The sequence below is a fragment of the Fukomys damarensis genome, unplaced genomic scaffold (genome assembly GCF_012274545.1).
Source record: "Fukomys damarensis isolate Sample0158 unplaced genomic scaffold, DMR_v1.0_HiC HiC_scaffold_31, whole genome shotgun sequence".
Taxonomy (NCBI): Eukaryota; Metazoa; Chordata; class Mammalia; order Rodentia; family Bathyergidae; genus Fukomys; species Fukomys damarensis.
The window spans coordinates 12,900,772-12,917,168 of record NW_022900943.1 but is presented as its reverse complement, the minus strand read 5'-3'; the positions used below and the strand labels follow the sequence as shown (position 1 = coordinate 12,917,168).

The 16,397-nt window shown below is 42.5% G+C and overlaps 1 protein-coding gene across 1 annotated transcript in view; it reads left to right on the top strand.

The window, feature by feature from the left end:
• The window catches only part of Rcl1 (RNA terminal phosphate cyclase like 1), a 37,983-nt gene extending 22,396 nt beyond the window's left edge, over positions 1-15,587 (top strand). Inside the window, exons 8-10 of the mRNA XM_010620855.1 lie at positions 1,020-1,176; positions 5,551-5,654; positions 15,268-15,587. Coding sequence (XP_010619157.1) covers positions 1,020-1,176; positions 5,551-5,654; positions 15,268-15,418 — 412 coding nt within the window. The 3' untranslated portion in view covers positions 15,419-15,587. The remainder of the gene's footprint in view (positions 1-1,019; positions 1,177-5,550; positions 5,655-15,267) is intronic.
• The last annotated feature ends 810 nt before the right edge of the window (positions 15,588-16,397 follow it).

Sequence of the window (16,397 nt, the reverse complement as noted above, 5' to 3'; positions counted from 1 at the left end):
GGCCTATTTGCTTCTGAGGTGTTGGGCAAAGAGGCATCTTAGAATATGAAACATTTTGGAATTTTGTGGAGAGATCTTTATTTGCATCGTTTTCAGGTTGATTTTCTTTTGTGGTTAAAGTGGTTGTTGCTAGGTGCTGTGAGGGCGGGAACTCGTGTTACCAAGGTACCCAAGGTTCCTGGCTCTTCTAAGCCTTCCCCGCGGATGCTTGTTCGATGCATGACTGAATAAGTCACCTGTAGTCCTGGACAAAAAGAGTGTTTGGTTCTGGCTGTTGCATGGTAGAAACACACTGGGAGAGATCGTAGTGCCAATCCACTAATTGTATTCATTGAATTCTGAGTTTAGAGCTTCCCTTTGGGCTAAAAGCATAAAGGTGTGCCTTCTGTAGACCCATTCTGGGTTGTGTCATATTTTTCACTGTGGTGTTCCTCAACGAGAGTTTTAACCAGGTGATCTCTAGGCCCCTTATACCTCTTGGATTAGTTGTGTCTGAGGGTTGAATAACTGGCTTTGGAGTCTTAAGACTTGCATCTCAGTCACTTTCTGCCTGTGTGGACTTGGTTCCAGCCGGTTAATTTTGACATTTCCTCATTTATGAAATGAAGGCAGCGATAGCTTCTCTGCGTGATTGTAATTTCTTAAGTATTATTTGCAGAACCCCTGTAATTGGCAGAAAGTAGATTCTCTCAATGCCTGGCAGCCCTGTTAACATTTCATATACTGTTGATTGTTGTAAACTCTGGCAGCAGGAGCTGTTGCAGACTAGAGAAGGGAGAAGGTGAGGGAATGAGGACTAGTAGGAGAAGCAGTGCATACTGTACCTTCCTTGGTTCTCCCTTATGTGCCCTCAGGAAGTGGTCTGTATTTTTAGTGTGAGGTAGTACTTACTCCCATAAGTGACTTAAGGGAGTCCAACAGAAGTCTTCAAATGCCATCCAAAAGATGTCTGTCTGCCCTTTCTGTTTGTTAGTGCATGTGCCTTTACCTACTCAGCATCTGTGCCTTTGAATCTCCAGGTCTCCAGGCTTTGGGTTGTCACTGGTTGCTGAGACCACTAATGGCACCTTCCTCAGTGCTGAACTGGCCTCCAACCCTCAGGGCCAGGGTGCAGCTGTGCTTCCAGAGGACCTCGGCAGGAACTGTGCCAGACTGCTACTAGAGGAGATCCACAGAGTACGTATGTCCTCAGCCTCTGGGAAAAGAATTTGGTGCTCATCATTTTTACTCTTCTTCAAGGGTGTAAGCCAAGGAGTTAACCGGTGTGTGCATATGCTTTAAACAGTTTAGCCTTAATGAGTTTAATGGATCAGTTGAATTAGTACGCAGAAACCCAGCTCCACTGGGTTGGGATACAAAGCAGGTACATTTTAATGGGGGCACAGGAGAGATCCGGAACAGAGTCATAAAAGAGAATGAAGGTTAGGGGCCGGGGATTTAGCTCAGTGGTTCTGCCACCTGCTTTGCAAGCTCAAGGACCTGAGTTTGATCCCCAGTACCAAAAAAAAGAGAATGAAGGTTAAACAAACATGAAACAGGGAGAGTGAAGGTGGTGACTACCCCATCATCCTGACCAAATAGGGTACCATCTCAGTGCTACCAGGTATTGTCATGTGGGAATGGGGAGTCATTGCTTTGTGATTTTTCAAGAGAAACTCAGAATCTGTATTTGTGTGTGGCTGTTGATTCAGATGTAAAGTGATGCCAACAGGCTGTATTTTACAGCATATTCTAGAGCGTAGAAGACTGCTTAGGGCAGGTAAGCCTGTGTCACAGTATGGTGGGGACTTTGGGTAGTGTGAAGATCTGGGAGCCGAGACCGAGTGATGCAGTATGAAGATAGGCTTTACCATTTGCTTCTGCAGCTCAGATCGACCTGCCTTCCCTGTGGCCATGCTCTTTCTGTGTCAGTCCATTCATACAAGATGTACATAAGCCTGTGCACACTTGTACTGCTTCCCTTAAGTAGGTGAGCTGATGGAAGTAAGGAAGAAATTGTGAGGGAAGGAAGATGGTGGCAGGAGGAATAAGGTGCATTCTCTAAGACCCTACCTACTTGGTTAGAGGAAGCCACAGACCTGGTTTCAAGATTTCAGTTAGTCTGTACTCTCTTCTAAAAAAAATTTTTTTTTCAGTCTTGGGAATTGAACCGAGGGCCTCTGCACTGAGCTACATCCTCAGACCTTTTTGTTTTTTATTCTGAGACAGGGTCTCACTAAGGTGCCCCAACTGGGCTCAAACCTGTAATCTTCCTCCCGTAGCTTCCCAGGGTGCTGGATTACAGGGATGTGCCGCCAAGTCTGCATCTCTTGCCTTGATTTTGCATCAGGAAGGTAAAACCTTTCTTTACACAAGTGGGGTCCAGTCAGGCTCCGAGGGAGGCCAACTCGGCTCTGTAGGTGCCGGGCTTTTCCATACTCTTGACTGACCACTAATGAGAACTGTACTTCGGCTTGCTTGCTCTTCAAGGATCTTTTCTGTATCTTCATATTTATCTCTCTGTTTCTTCCTGGATCTTAGTCATCTCTCTATCTCCAAGGAGTTTTGTTCTGTTTGAAGTAAAAAAAAAAAAAAAAAAAAAAAATCATATCTGAGTCCAGTGAATAACATAGGATAAGTGGTTTCAGTGGCAATTTTGTTTTTCTTTTGCCATTGGTTCATTTTCTCAGTCACTGTGGGAGGGAGCAGCCTGGATCATGAGATGTTGCTCAGAGGACACCTGACAGGTACAGTCTGCTCCCCAGATCCAAGTGAGAATGAAGAGTTTCAGCATTAGTTACAATTAAATATTCTAAATGGCTCTGTTTAGTGTGCACTTAGTTAAAAATGAAAGACAAAGCAGGATGGTGTTCCCTGGAAAGATTGACTCCCTCTTTTCCAGCACCGGCAGCTGGGAAGTGGTAGAGGAAAGAAGTGAAATCCTTCTCAAGGTGCAAGTGTTCTGTCATGGGTTTTGTGCAAAGTCTGCCACAATTTTTTGGTGCTAAATCAATTCATTTTTTGATGCTAAACATAATGATTTTGGAGGGGAGGAGATATGTAATGACTAAAAGTTTGGGGTAAACGGTGAAGAGGTTGCTCTCCAGTTAGTTCATGAAGTCTTACACCTCCACATTGTGACGCATGTGATGTTTGTGGGAGCTCAGGGAAACTCGTGGACTTGTGCAGGCTTCCTTTCCCTGGTCCTGTGGTGGCTGACCAGCTTCTGTCCCTTTCTAGAAGATCTTAGAAGAACTGAAAGCCCCACATCACAGAGCAGCATAGCAGGATCCCATGGGTACAGCTGGAGTTTGAATTTTGTATCCCCATAAATAGCAGAGTGTTAGCCTTGGAGTGAAGTCACAGCCCTCCAGGGCACAAGAGGAAAAACTCAGTCCGGATTGTAGTGTTACTATTTCTTTTCTCTAACTGAGATTTTCATTAAACCATTTTGTTACTCCTGGGTCAATTTTATTTTCTTTTAGGTGTTAAGAAAACTTTGTGTGTCTGTGATCTTTATTTAGTAGAAGGATGAAAAATCTTCATGCTTTTTTGAGTAGCTCTTTACGGATCTATGACGCAATGTGATTTGAATGAGTAACAAAAACCCATCCATTTTGAAGGTGTTGTTAATTTTTAACCAGAGTTTTAAGGCTTTGACCCAATTCTTCCTATGCACTAGTTACCAAGTTTTCTCAGTTCTGTATCAGGCTTCCTGAAACTGCCCCTTTCTTTGTATCCTTTCCCCTGCTCCATCCACTGCCGCCTTTCCTGCTTGGGGCACCTCACCCACATTCACATCCCACAGACCTGGATTATGTGTGGAAACCAGCTCTCTTCCCTGCCAGAGGGGAAAACCTTTCCACATTCTCTCCAGCCTCCTTCTGTGTCTCCATCTCCCTCCATCTCCCTCCAAATACCGGTCTGGTCTCTGCTCTTCTGGCTCTTCACTTTCCCAAGATCAAGTTACAATTCTTGACTGCATTAGGCAAGCCCTGCCTCAGGCTGACTAGCCCACTTTCTCTCTGCAGTTGTGAGTGGCTCCAGTCTGCGCCACACTGGCCCTAGTTCATTATCTTTCCCATGTTGTGCCTTTCCTTCTTCCCTACGCCCAGTCGTTTCTCCGGGGCCAGGTCAAGTCTGTGCTTCCTAAAAGCAGCCTCCCTCTAATGTTGGGTGAGTGACACCCCGCATCCTGTGCCTTGCATCTTGTAGTCCCCACCATCCCTGCCCCCGTGATGTTCTATACATGTGCAATGCACATTTTTTGCAGTAAAATACTAGTCTAGTACCATTAAGAATGGTGCAATAACAGTGTAGTGATAGGAAGCAGAGATTGAAGAGAACAGTTTAATTTTAGGGAATCTTCTGAAGGGGAACAGAATTCGTTTTCTGGATCAGATTTCCTGTTTTTTATGGAAAAGAAACTTTTGTCCTAAGTTTCACTGAGGTGAACACTGTTCCCTATTCTTTGTTAAAACTTAGGTAATTTAGGAAAACCTTTTTCTTATAGCCTTGTCAGGGCTACTACATGAAGTCTGAGCGCTGGAGAAAGCGTGTTTGCATCTGTGAGGTGATTTGTTCCCTAACCTACATGCATTAGAAGGGAAGGGTTTTCTTCCTATGACTAGCCTGGCAGCCACCTGTTCTGCTCAAGAGTCCAGCTGCAGACAGCAGTGTACCATGAGCAGCAGCTGGATTTTTCATTGTGATTTGTGCAAAGTAGAAATTCTAGGTCATCCTGCTCATGCGATATATAATATGAGTTTGAATTGTAAATAAAGTTATCCCTGAAAGAATAACAGAAGTAAAGACATTTAAAAGTCACAAATTTAATCCCCGGTAGTGGGTGGATTCAAATGGGCTGAAATGACTGAGAAAATGAAGAATGACAGAAGAAAAACAACCAAAGCCATTGTGCCTCAGGAGAAAGGTTTTGAAGAGAATTTTATTCTGCTTATTGATTTGGAAGGAAAAAGAAGAGCAAGTTTCAAGAATAATGGATAAATCATGAGCACGGAAGGATCTGATTATAATGGTGTTCCAGTTTGAAGGCACGCAGGAAGGCGTAAGCAGCGAGGTTAAGAGCGTTGGGAGCAGATTCTGAGAGTACTGGAATAGGTGTGGGGAATGTGGTCCCAGAAAGAATGTAAATGCTTTAAAGGTGAAAAGCCTTTTGGGGTCGATAGTGTTTTTCTGAGACAGATTAGACAAACATCACTCACGGATCCCTTGGAATTCATCTATTAGAGGTCATTATGCTTTTTTTGCTTGTACTCAATAAAATGTCCCACCTCTACTCCAATTTCTAAGGCAAAGTTTTACTTTTTTCTAGATTCTCTTCAGGAAATTTGAATGTCTGCTCATTTTGATATCTCGGTTATTATAATTGAGTTGGTTACCTGTTAATTTAACCTCCTCAAGTTAGTTGATGAAACGGTTACTCTTACAAGGCTGTATTTGGTAGGCTCTAATGTTGTGAGTATGCTGCTGGTCCCCTCTCTTTTTCTTGTGTTGTGCTTCCATTTCTGGTTTGTAAGTGATTAATCATTAAAGTGTTTGTATTTACAGGGTGGATGTGTAGACTCAACCAACCAGAGTCTGGCTCTGCTGCTCATGACCCTTGGACAGCAGGATGTTTCCAAAGTCCTGCTAGGACCAATCTCTCCTTATACGTAAGTTGTTTTCTTTTCGCCAGTCTCATCACTCTGTCCAGTTTAGTTTTGTAATTGCACAAAATGACACGTGACCGCCTGCTTGCACTGACCCTTAAATGAGCCAGCAATTGCCACTCCACCTGGAGTTTATTTTTATACCTTGCCTTCCTTTCTTTCCTCATTCCCAACTTTCCTGCATGATATATATTGGGCCGTTCTTTTGTTTGTGCTTTAGATTTTATTTCCATTTTTGTGGTAAAACTTCTGGTTTTTTGTGGCTTGAATTTTGCTCTTTAATTTTTAAAATCTCTGTTCCATAGCAGTCTTACCTGCTGTGGCAAATGGGCTTTCTTTTTTCAAGATGCTAGAATACTGGCTAGCTGAAAAAAATGTAGAAGGGCAAAGTTCGTGGTAATGCTGCTAGATTAGTCTGGAAATTATAGAGGTGAGTTTGGTTTTTTTAAAAGCAGAAATTTATTGCTAATGGGTAAGAGCAAGCATTCTCTAAAGCAGTCAGTCAGACGAATTATGAAGGGCACAGTGTAAAGAAGAAAAAATCAAATAGCACAGTGAAAGCAGCATTTCTCATCAGTAATAAATGAGGTTGCTGGAAATAGGCTCCTGGAGTACTGACAGTGTGTGTGCGTGCAAATACATACATGCGTTTGTAGACCTAGAGATGATTATATGGCCATCTGTGGTAGTAAGCGGGAGGGAGGAAGTTCTCAGCTAGATATGAGACTGAACTGTCCTTTTTCGGTTATCATGGTACCGATGCTGTATGTCTGAAAGGTACAGTACTGTGATAACTGAAGAATGGTGGTGCCATCACGTTGAGAAAGAAAGGGGCGGGGACCGCAGTGAGGCCCGCAGCAGTGAGCCGTAGCTTTGGGGTTGTGGAAACCTGCAGTTTGAAAAGAGATTTTTTGGGGAGGCTTTCTTTTTATTTTTTGAGAAGGCGATGGAGGATTTTTTGGAACCGAAAAATGGAGGAGAATACATTCTGTTAGCAGTGGGGGAAAACTGATAAGCAGGGAACTGGCAAGCGGCACATTATCTCCTGATAACATGCGTAAAGTATTTCCCAGGACAGGAAACCTAAAATTGAGTAATCCTTAGTGACATGCTCACATCAGTAGTCAACACTGCTAAAACGGACTTGCTGGTGAAGTATTTGGAGAGAAGGTGAGCATAGCCTAAGTGCAGAGATTCGTTTTCCATGGAGTTTGCCAAAGCTGCTAGCTGGGACCACCCTGAGTCCCATTGGCTTTTTAGCCAGTGCCACTGCCATTGCATTCCCGAGTTCTGCTTTGGGGCCACAGCAGACCTCACACAGCAAGAGTTGTCTCAAAGTGTGTGTGGTCCTGGGACATGGGCTTTGGCAGAACATTTGTGAAAGTGGAATATATATATATTTTGACATCTTTTTTTTTTTTTTAACTTTTGGGGAGTTTTCCAGTTTGGCTCCAGGGACTTTTTATACTCTTTAGAACCTCAGCTTCACTGAAGAAGGTAAAATGTGACTGGACATTTGTAAAAGTTCCTGAGTCAGATAGCCATAGTGGCACACACTTGTAATCCCAGGAGAATCACTGAGTTTGAGGCCAGCCTGGGCCACATGGTGAGTTCAACACCAGCCAGAACTATATGGTGAGACCCTGTCTCAAGAAACCAAAAAGATAAAATAAAAGTTTTAGTGTCATCCTTAAAACACCTTTTACCAAACATTAATTGCAATATTTTCTCTTCTGTAAATCTTGTGTATATTATTAAATCTCCAGGGAAAGCAGTGATCTGCTCTGAATGGAGCTTTAAAAGAGTAGGACCAATTATAAGACTGTGTGTGTGTTTGTTTTTGTTTTCATTTTTGGCATCAGGGATCAAACTTGGGACCTTGTGCTTGCAAGGCAGATGCTGGCAGATGGTGGCACCACTGAGCTAAATCTCCGACCCCAAGACTGTTTTAAAGACAGGCCTGGAGCTTAGCCCCATTCTCTTTGGATTACCTGCCTCAAGGCGTCAGGTAGCAGGCCCTGTCATAGGGCAGGAAAGGGCAGCCTCCCCAGTATAAGGAGGAAGGGAGTATGTTTTCAAGAAAGCTGTGTTTTTGCCCTTTATCATCATGGAAAGTTCAGTGGCCCAAAGTGATTAAGGGTGAAGTTGATACCTTATAGTTATAATTAACGTCCTATTTATGGGTACATTTGAGGGTAAAATGAAAGACAGTCCAGGTCAGGGCCTTGATGGTAGGGGGAATAGTTTATTCTAGTTGGATGCAAGAGCTTTAGAGGCCAAAGTATCACAATTATTTTTATGTGCAAAAATGTAGGACTCTATTTTTTGGGGGGTTTTGGTGGGGGTTGGTACCAGGGATTGAACTCAGGACCTTGCGCTTGCCAGGCAGGCGCAGTGCCACTGAGCTACATCCCTGGCCCTACAACTCTGTTTTATGGAGCCTCAAATTTCTAAAGAAAACCAAAAGCAAGACCTTCTTGCTTTAAAAAATGTATTTCTTCTGGCAGCTTGCACATGCTTTGATTTGTATAAATAGTTTTTAATGTCTGTTTGCAGGACATTGGGATGAGAGGGATGTATTCTCTTTCACTGTTGCTTTCAAGCTCTTTCTGGAAAGTACAAGTCTCTTATGTTCCTCCCTGTCCTCTGCCCACTGTCTTGCTTCAGGAGGTTGTTGTTAGTGGTTTTCTGACTACTTAAGAAAGTAAGTCTACATGTGTGAAATTCTGGAGGGAGGACAAAGAATTTTTTTCCAGTAGAATAAAATAGTGTGTGTGTGTGTGTGTGTGTGTGTGTGTGTGTGTGTGTGTGATTTATAGTTAGTAACAGCAGTTCTATCCTATGTTCAAAGAGCTTAATTTTATAATTTATATTTTAAGAATTGGATTAAAGGCAGAAAAATAGATATCAAGGAGCATCTTAGCACTTTTAGGAACTGGGATTGGACAGAGGTTACCCTTGTACAGACCTCAGGGTCTGGTCTATCTGGACTTGAGTTCTGACTCTGCCATGGAGCCACTGGTGGATTGTAATGAGATCTAAGTATCTCTGAGTCTTGGTCCTACCTGTAAATAAGGTAGATGGTTCTGGAGTCATTGGCTTTAGGAGCCAGAGTGAAGCTTAGGTGAGTCCCAGTGCTCGGTGCTCCTGGCAGCATGCCTAAGGAGCTCACTCAGTACTGGATGCCTTGGCTTCTGGGTGCTCGTAGCCCTACCCCAGGCCTTTCTCCTTAAGTTTGTGAGTAACTTCCTTCAGTCATATTTACTTTGCTTTAGTAACATGACTGGAGGGAGTTAGTCATGTGGTCCATAGATCCGAACACATATCTTATTTAGCATTCCCAAGAGTTCTGTAAGGTAGGTGTTTATTAAATAAACATGGTGCTTATTATAAGCCAGATATTCTTTTTTTTTTTTTTTCTTTTGTTTTGCTGTGCTGAGGATTGAATCCAGGGCCTCATGCATGCCAGAGAAGCTCATTATGATGAGCTGCATCCACAATGTTTCAAGTACTTTAACTCATTTAGTTTTCAGCACCACCCTAGGGGTGTATAAAAGCAGGTACTATTATACGCTCCATCTTACAGGTGATAGGGTTGAGGCACACAAGTTCTCACCTTCCATCCTCACATTGGTGTTCACCAGGACAATTTTATCTGGAATTGCTGCGTCCCTGAACCACTGTGCTCTTCTGTGAGACCTGGGATTCCATCCATTATCATTGAACTCCTAGCACTTTGCCTGAGGCAGGATGCCTTGCTGCATTTTTTTCAGAAAAGTTCTTTCAGATTCCATATTGAAGGGCAGGAGAATTAGGGGTGTGGTAGAGCAGTGTGCAGGACCCTCTGTCATGGTTTCTGGAGAGACTGCAAGCTGTGTCTAAGGTCAGGATCCGCCAAGTTCTGGCTGGTTGTGAGTCAATGGACCGGTGACTGAGTCTCATGGCCTGTAGTTGTTGACCAACCGTGGCAGCGAAAACAGCCCATCTTTTGAAAATACACAGGAAAAATTATCTCTGTGTTGCAAAATTCTCTGAAACCTGCTTATCAGATGAACAGAAGGCTTCCATAGCAAACCTATTGTTTTTTGTTTTCTGAAAATAAATCACATTGTCTTGAAAGAAATACGTAAGGGCTTATTATATCTAACTCTTTAAGAGTTAAAATTCTTCACACAGGAGTTGCCTACACCTCCATTTCCCCAAGATGTCTTGTCTGGAAAGCTGCTGGCTGCACTGTGAGGGTGGTGTCTGCTGAAGGGCAGAGTTGCCTTCAGTGTGTCCTGGCCATGTGGTTGTATCTAGGAAGTGTGAATCTGCTGCACTCAGGGAAGGAAGGAACAGTGGTGAAGTGGGGAGGTGACTGGGTGGGGCTGTGGCCTGCAGGGAGACCCAGGCAAGTCTGTGCTTCTCTTGGCTCTCGTTTTCTTCAGGAGGCTATCAGTTGGGATGTAGCATCATCTCTGGTCACTTCTCAAGTTCTAAGCATTTTTGCTGTTTAATATCCCACACGCTGGTGACACAGGAGAATGAGTCTGGAGGTGAGGAGAGGCATTCCGAGGCCTGCGTTAATCCAGTCTCTTCTATGGTTTTCCTCACACGCTGAGAGGTTGGCAGAACATGAGGTAAAAAGTCAAACTGATTTTTCTTTTTCTAAACGTTCCAAAGGCAACAGATACTCTGATGCTGCAAATACAGAGGTCTGCACACTCAAGCCTGTGTTTCTCCCATCCTTTCCAAGAGATCAGGCAAGCTGAGGCCCCACAGGAATTGTGCCAGAGGGAGAGGGTGTCTGGGTTTTCAGCACAGTTGAGTGATTCAGCAGCAGGCTGGGTGAGGCTGTGGGAGCAGAGCATGCCTGAGCCCTGTGTTAGTCGGCTGCTGCAGCCTGGAAAGAGGGAACAGGCTGTTTTCTCCTTAGAATTCAGATGAGGGCGTGAGATGGCTGGTGTTTTCTGTGTTCCTGCCAGCTGGAAGCTTGGCCCACAGATGTGGCCTGTTTATCTATGTGTTTGATGTATTTGTTTTCTTTTTTCCCTAGGATAGAGTGGGGGAGGTAATGGGATGGAGGAAGAGGGGGGATAAAAAAGAAGATTTCATTTGGTTAGTAAGAAAGGAAAGCAAGTGGGGGAGAACTAACTTCCTTTAATTGCCAAGAATGTTGAGATCACTTCTCAAAATTACTCCTAGCTTCTAAATTCTACTTGGTGCCCCTTTATTGAGGGTCTTAGTGTCTCCAGGTATAATGCATTTCATCTGTAGAGGTCATTGGTATTTATATAATTTAAAAAAGGGGGAGGAGACAGTTAGGGAGACAACTATACATATATAAGCATCTCGTTAGACACCATCAGTGCAAAATGCTAGGGAAGCCGGGGGCGGGGCGGCAAAGTCATGTGGGGTAGGCATTATTGGAAGGGAAGGCTTTGTAAGTGAGGTACTGTTTTGAAGATGAAAGTGAAGTTGTACATTGCTAGGTGGAAGAGAAGGCAGAGGTCTTTCTGTGAGCATGGTTATTGGGTCATCTGCTGGCTCATGCCATGCTGGTCATTTCAGCCAGATAGATGAATTATTCAGACCCCTCCTCCTTATTGCTTTTTCTCTCCTCCGACAAGATCAAAGATAAAGGAGGGAAAGAAAAATTCATTGCAATTGGCTTAATACTTAGTTTGGGAAATAGTAGTGATGGAAGCCAGAATCAGTATTTTTTAAACTGCATAAATATGTATTTATTTATTTTAAACAGGTTTTTAAAAATACAGTTATACAACACAGTTTACCCCTTTAAAATGTACAATTTAATGGTTTTTAGCCTATTCGCAGAAGTTACATAACCGCAACCACAGTCTCATTTCAGGACATTTTCATCACCCCGGGAAGAAGCCCTTTGCCAGTTTGTGGTCACTCCTCATTTCCCCCACTTTCCCCACACCAGGGAGTTACTAGTCTGCTTTCTGCTTCTCATGTGGTAGGTTTTACTGTTGTGGGCATTTCATATAAGTAGAATTACACAATGTGTGGTCCTTCATTGCTTGGTTTCTTGCACTTTATTGTTTCATCCATGTTGTAGTGTATGTTGGTATTTTGTTTTTATGGCTGAATAATATTCCATCAAATACTTAATCCATTCATTAGATGATGGGCATTTGGGTTGTATCTACTTTTTGATTATTATGAATAATGCTGTCATAGACATCTGTACAAGAGTTAGTGTGAGTATATTGTCATTTCTCTTAGGTATATGCATGAGTGGAGTTACTGTGTCAGATGATAACTCCTTATTTAACATTTTGAGGAATTACCAAATTGTTTTCCCTAGCAGCTGTACCATTTTACCTTCTTACCAGGAGTGTATGAGGGCTCTAATTTCTCTGTCCCCTCACCCACACTGTTTTATTGTCAGGCTCTTTTAGTATTGCCACCCTACGAGGTTTGAAGTATTATAGTGATTGTGTGTTTTTTGTTTTGTTGTGTTTTTGGTACCAGGGATTGAACTCCGGGACCTTGTGTTTGCGAAGCAGGTGGTAGATCCACTGAGCTAAATCTCTGGCCCCAGTGTTACAATGATTTTTATTTTCCTTTTCCTAATGTTGGACATGTTTCCATAGGTTGATTATTTGTGTGTTTTGTGGAAGGAAATTTCTCTTGGTTTCTGAAAACTGTTATTAAATTGTAAAAGTTCTTTATGTATTGTGAACATCAGACTGTTATCAAATAAATGATTCACAGATATTTTCTGCCATCATGTAGAGTGTCTTCCTTTCTTGATAGTGTTCTTTCGTGCACAAGTTTTTAATTTGATGAAGTCCAATTTATCTCTTTTTTTATTGCTGTGCTTTTGGTGTTATATTTAAGAAACTATTAAAACTGTTGCCTAGCTAAAAATATTGAAGATTAGCCCCTGTGTTCTTCTATATGCTTTAGCTCCAATACATGAGTCTTTGATCCTTGGTTTTGGTTTGGTTTCGTTTTTTGAGGTAGGGTCTCCTTATGTAGTTCAGGTTGGTCTTGAATTCACTATGTTAGCCCAGGCTGGCCTTGAAACTCGTGGCAGTCCTCCTGCCTCAGCCTCCTGAATGCTGGGATTACAGGTGTGCACCACCATGCCAGACAATTTACTTTTTATTGTTTTGTTGTTGTTGTTGTTGTTTGTTTGTTTTTGTCTTTTTTGCAGTACTGGGATTGAGCTCAGGGACTTGGCACATGGTAGGCAGACACTCTGTCACTGAGCTGCTTCTCTAGTCTTTAAGTTCTTTTTTAAACGTTGAGACAGTGTCTTGCTAAGTTACCCAGGCTGGGCTTGAATTTGCTGCCACTGCCACCACTGCCGCCGCTCTCTCCTCTGCCACTGCCTCTTCCTCCTCTTCCTCCTGCTCTTCCTCTTTCCTTTCCTTCTCTTCTTCTTTGACTTCTGTTAGTAGTGTGCAATGATTGTATTTGTTGTAGGGAATTGGTACATGTCTATAACACATTTCAGTTCATTTTATTTCCCCCTTCCCTCCACCCCTCCTTTTATTTCTCCAGCGTTAAATTTATTTATCTTATAAGACCCTATAAAATTAGTTATCATATATACAGATTAAAAGCCAGACTAATAGGCTAAAAATCATAAAACAGGTAAGATAACTGTACTAAGTCAAATTACATTTTTACATACATTGTCAGTACTGGATTACAATAATTTTTCCTCTTTTTTCCTATTGTATGTCTTTTATTTTTTGTTTGTTTGTTTGGTTTGTTTTTTGAGACAGGGTCTCACTATGTAGTTGAGACTGATCTGGAATTCACTGTGTAGCCCAGGCTGGTCTCGAACTCACAGCAATCCTCCTGCCTCAGCCTTCCGAGTGCTGGGATTACAGGCGTGCGCCACCGCACCCGGCTTTTATTTTGTAGTTTATTTATATATTGTGTATTTTATATAAAAGAAGCCATGAGACCTTTAAGCTTGGGTATCTTATTTACTTTACTTAATGTTACGGCTTCAGGGTTCATCCATTTCCCTACAGATGACTCAAGTATATCCTCCTATAAGGGAGAGTGGTACTCAGTCTTGTGTAAATAAAATACCGCATTTTATTTATCCATTTACCTGTGATGGACATACAGCTGTAGCCATTACGAATTGTGCTGCTGTAAACGTGGGTGTGCTCACATCACTGTGGCATGATGCTTGTAACTCTTTTGGGAAGAACTTGTGGTCCTCTTGCCTCACCTCCCAAGTAGCTGGGATTATAGGTGTGTGCCACTGCGCTTCACTGGTTAAGAGTTAATTTTTGTGTATGATAATGAGGAAGGAGTCAAACTTCAGTCTCTTCTGTGTGGCTGTCCAAGTTGTTTCCGTATCAGTTTTTGAAGAGTTTATTTTTTTCCCAGTTGAATTATCAGATTGCCCTTAAATGTGTGTTTATTTCTTGACTCTCAGTTCTGTTCCAGTGATCTGATCTGCACATCTGAGATCAGTGTTTCTAATGTTCCTCACGTGGTTCTACCTGCATTTGAAGTTGAGAACTATCTGGCCGGGGTAGGGAATTTGGCTAGTTTGAGCGGGAGGCAGCATAACCCAATGTTTCCATAATACTTTGTTACAGATGTTTAGGCCACAGTTCTTCACTAAAGCAGGCTTTCCCAAATTTTCCTGGTAAGAATTGACATGATGCTTGCTAACAGCGGCTTTCTGACCCCCGTGAGCTAGGGAGCTCAGAACCCGGGAGAGGGCGGAGAGGGCTGCCATTTTGAGTGCCCTGTGAGTCCTGCTCTTGCACATGGATCATCTTTCCATACTGGTTGCTAGTTGTTCAGAGTCTTTGGAATCTGTGTGTTTAGAGGCCTCTCCAGATGAGTCTCATGGTCATACTGCTAGAGTAAGTTTGGAGTCTTCCAGCGCAGGCCATTAGAGCCAGTGTGACCACACTACGGTCTGGCCACCGTATTTCATAGTCTCTTGCTCACACGCACAAATACTGTCATACCCACATCTTTCCCATCTGTATTTTTTTTAATTTAAATTTCCTTAGTACTTTGTAAGAATATTGAACTTACCTTGTCTGTACTCCTTCTGTGAAGTATTCATGAGGGAAGGGCTTTTTATTTTCATTGTTTCAGTTGGCTGCCACACTTCCAAGCGGTAAGAACAGTGCCCTCTATAGTAGGCACTCAGTACCTACTTGGTGAGTAAATTAAGAGAACTGTGAGGAGTGAAGGGAGAATTTACCTATTTCAGTGTCAAAAATAGTCATTCTTCCTGTTTTTTTCCTCCACAATGCCATGAATCATGGGATACATGCTTCTATCTTTGTATGGATGACTCAGAATTATCACCATATTTATTTCTCTTCTAACAAGTGTGTTAATTCTAAGTGGCTCAAGTGTCTTTTGTTGTGGGTAGCCTTTTTTAGTTGAATTTCTCTTGCTGAATTGTTGTATCTCTGCAAGCTGTCTAAATCCTCCTTGGAAACTGACAGGCTGGAAATAAGTACTGTTTAATCAAGTTTGATTACAAGTTAACCTTGAGTGCAAGTTAATTTCAGTCCTTCCTCTTGCAAAAGCCTGGATTTTAGGTAGGAGAAGAGGAGGCATTTTTTTTTTTTTAATGAATTCTTTTGTCTTTTTTTTTTTTTAGGATAGAATTTTTACGGCATTTGAAGAGCTTTTTCCAGATTATGTTTAAAATTGAAACCAAACCATGTGGTGAAGAACTCAAGGGTGGGGACAAAGTCCTGATGACCTGTGTTGGCATTGGCTTCTCTAACCTTAGCAAGACCCTCAAGTGATACTGTCACAAGATAAGTCCCTGTTGCCTACACACAAAACAGAAGCTGCCAAAGGGACCAAGTACAGATGTATTCCTTTGGGACGGAATAATCTGTATATTGAGGACTGTCTTAATTTTTCATTAAAAATACCAGTATACAAATAAAAACCATCTGTCCTTCCTGTGGTTTCTAGCCGTTTTCCCCTGGCATTGACATTCCTCGGTGGCCCGGTCACTGGTGCTTCCCTGGCTGACCTGGAAGAAGAGTGCCTCCAGGATGCAGGCTCGCTGCGAGCAACAGCACAGTCGGCGCTTCTGCAGTCCACATCCCTGCGCTCCTGTCCTGTGGCCTTGTTACAGCCCTGTGGAACCTGTTCTGTTGTTTCTGCAAGGTCTTCCTCAGTTTGTGTTGTAGGGATTAAATGTAACTATGTTAATAACATCACATGGTGCCATAGAGGTGTCAGAAACTGCTATATTAGACTTTCTTAGCTCCTGTCTTGATTGTTGTCACGGACACATACTGTACCTCCTTGGCTCACTGTGCATGTGAGGGATGGGTCCCTGGAACAGGAGGGCAGTTATTGGATGTTTCTACATGTTTTCTGTCACAGATGTGCCATATATTTTATTTCATTCTTAAAATAACCCTATAATATAAATTGTAATATCTCCATGAGATAGCTCAAAAAGTTTGTTATTCCTTGAATACTTATAATGAAAAGACATCAGATCTCTTAAGAGTTAAGAGTCAGGGTCTGGGATTTTCACATACTTGTAAGCCAGTAAGTTAGATTATTATTGCTTCATGGGTGTTAGCAGAAGGCATAAAAGCCCTGGCTTGGAGACAGAGAACTAAATATAGCGTAGCAGGCCACATGGAGTTTCATGTTTATTGCTTTCCCCTGTCCCTCAGGTCCCACAGAAGGCAGGAAGGGACCCAGGTAGGTGTCATGCCTGCAGTGATTTTGCATGATAGCCAAGAACATGTATGCTTG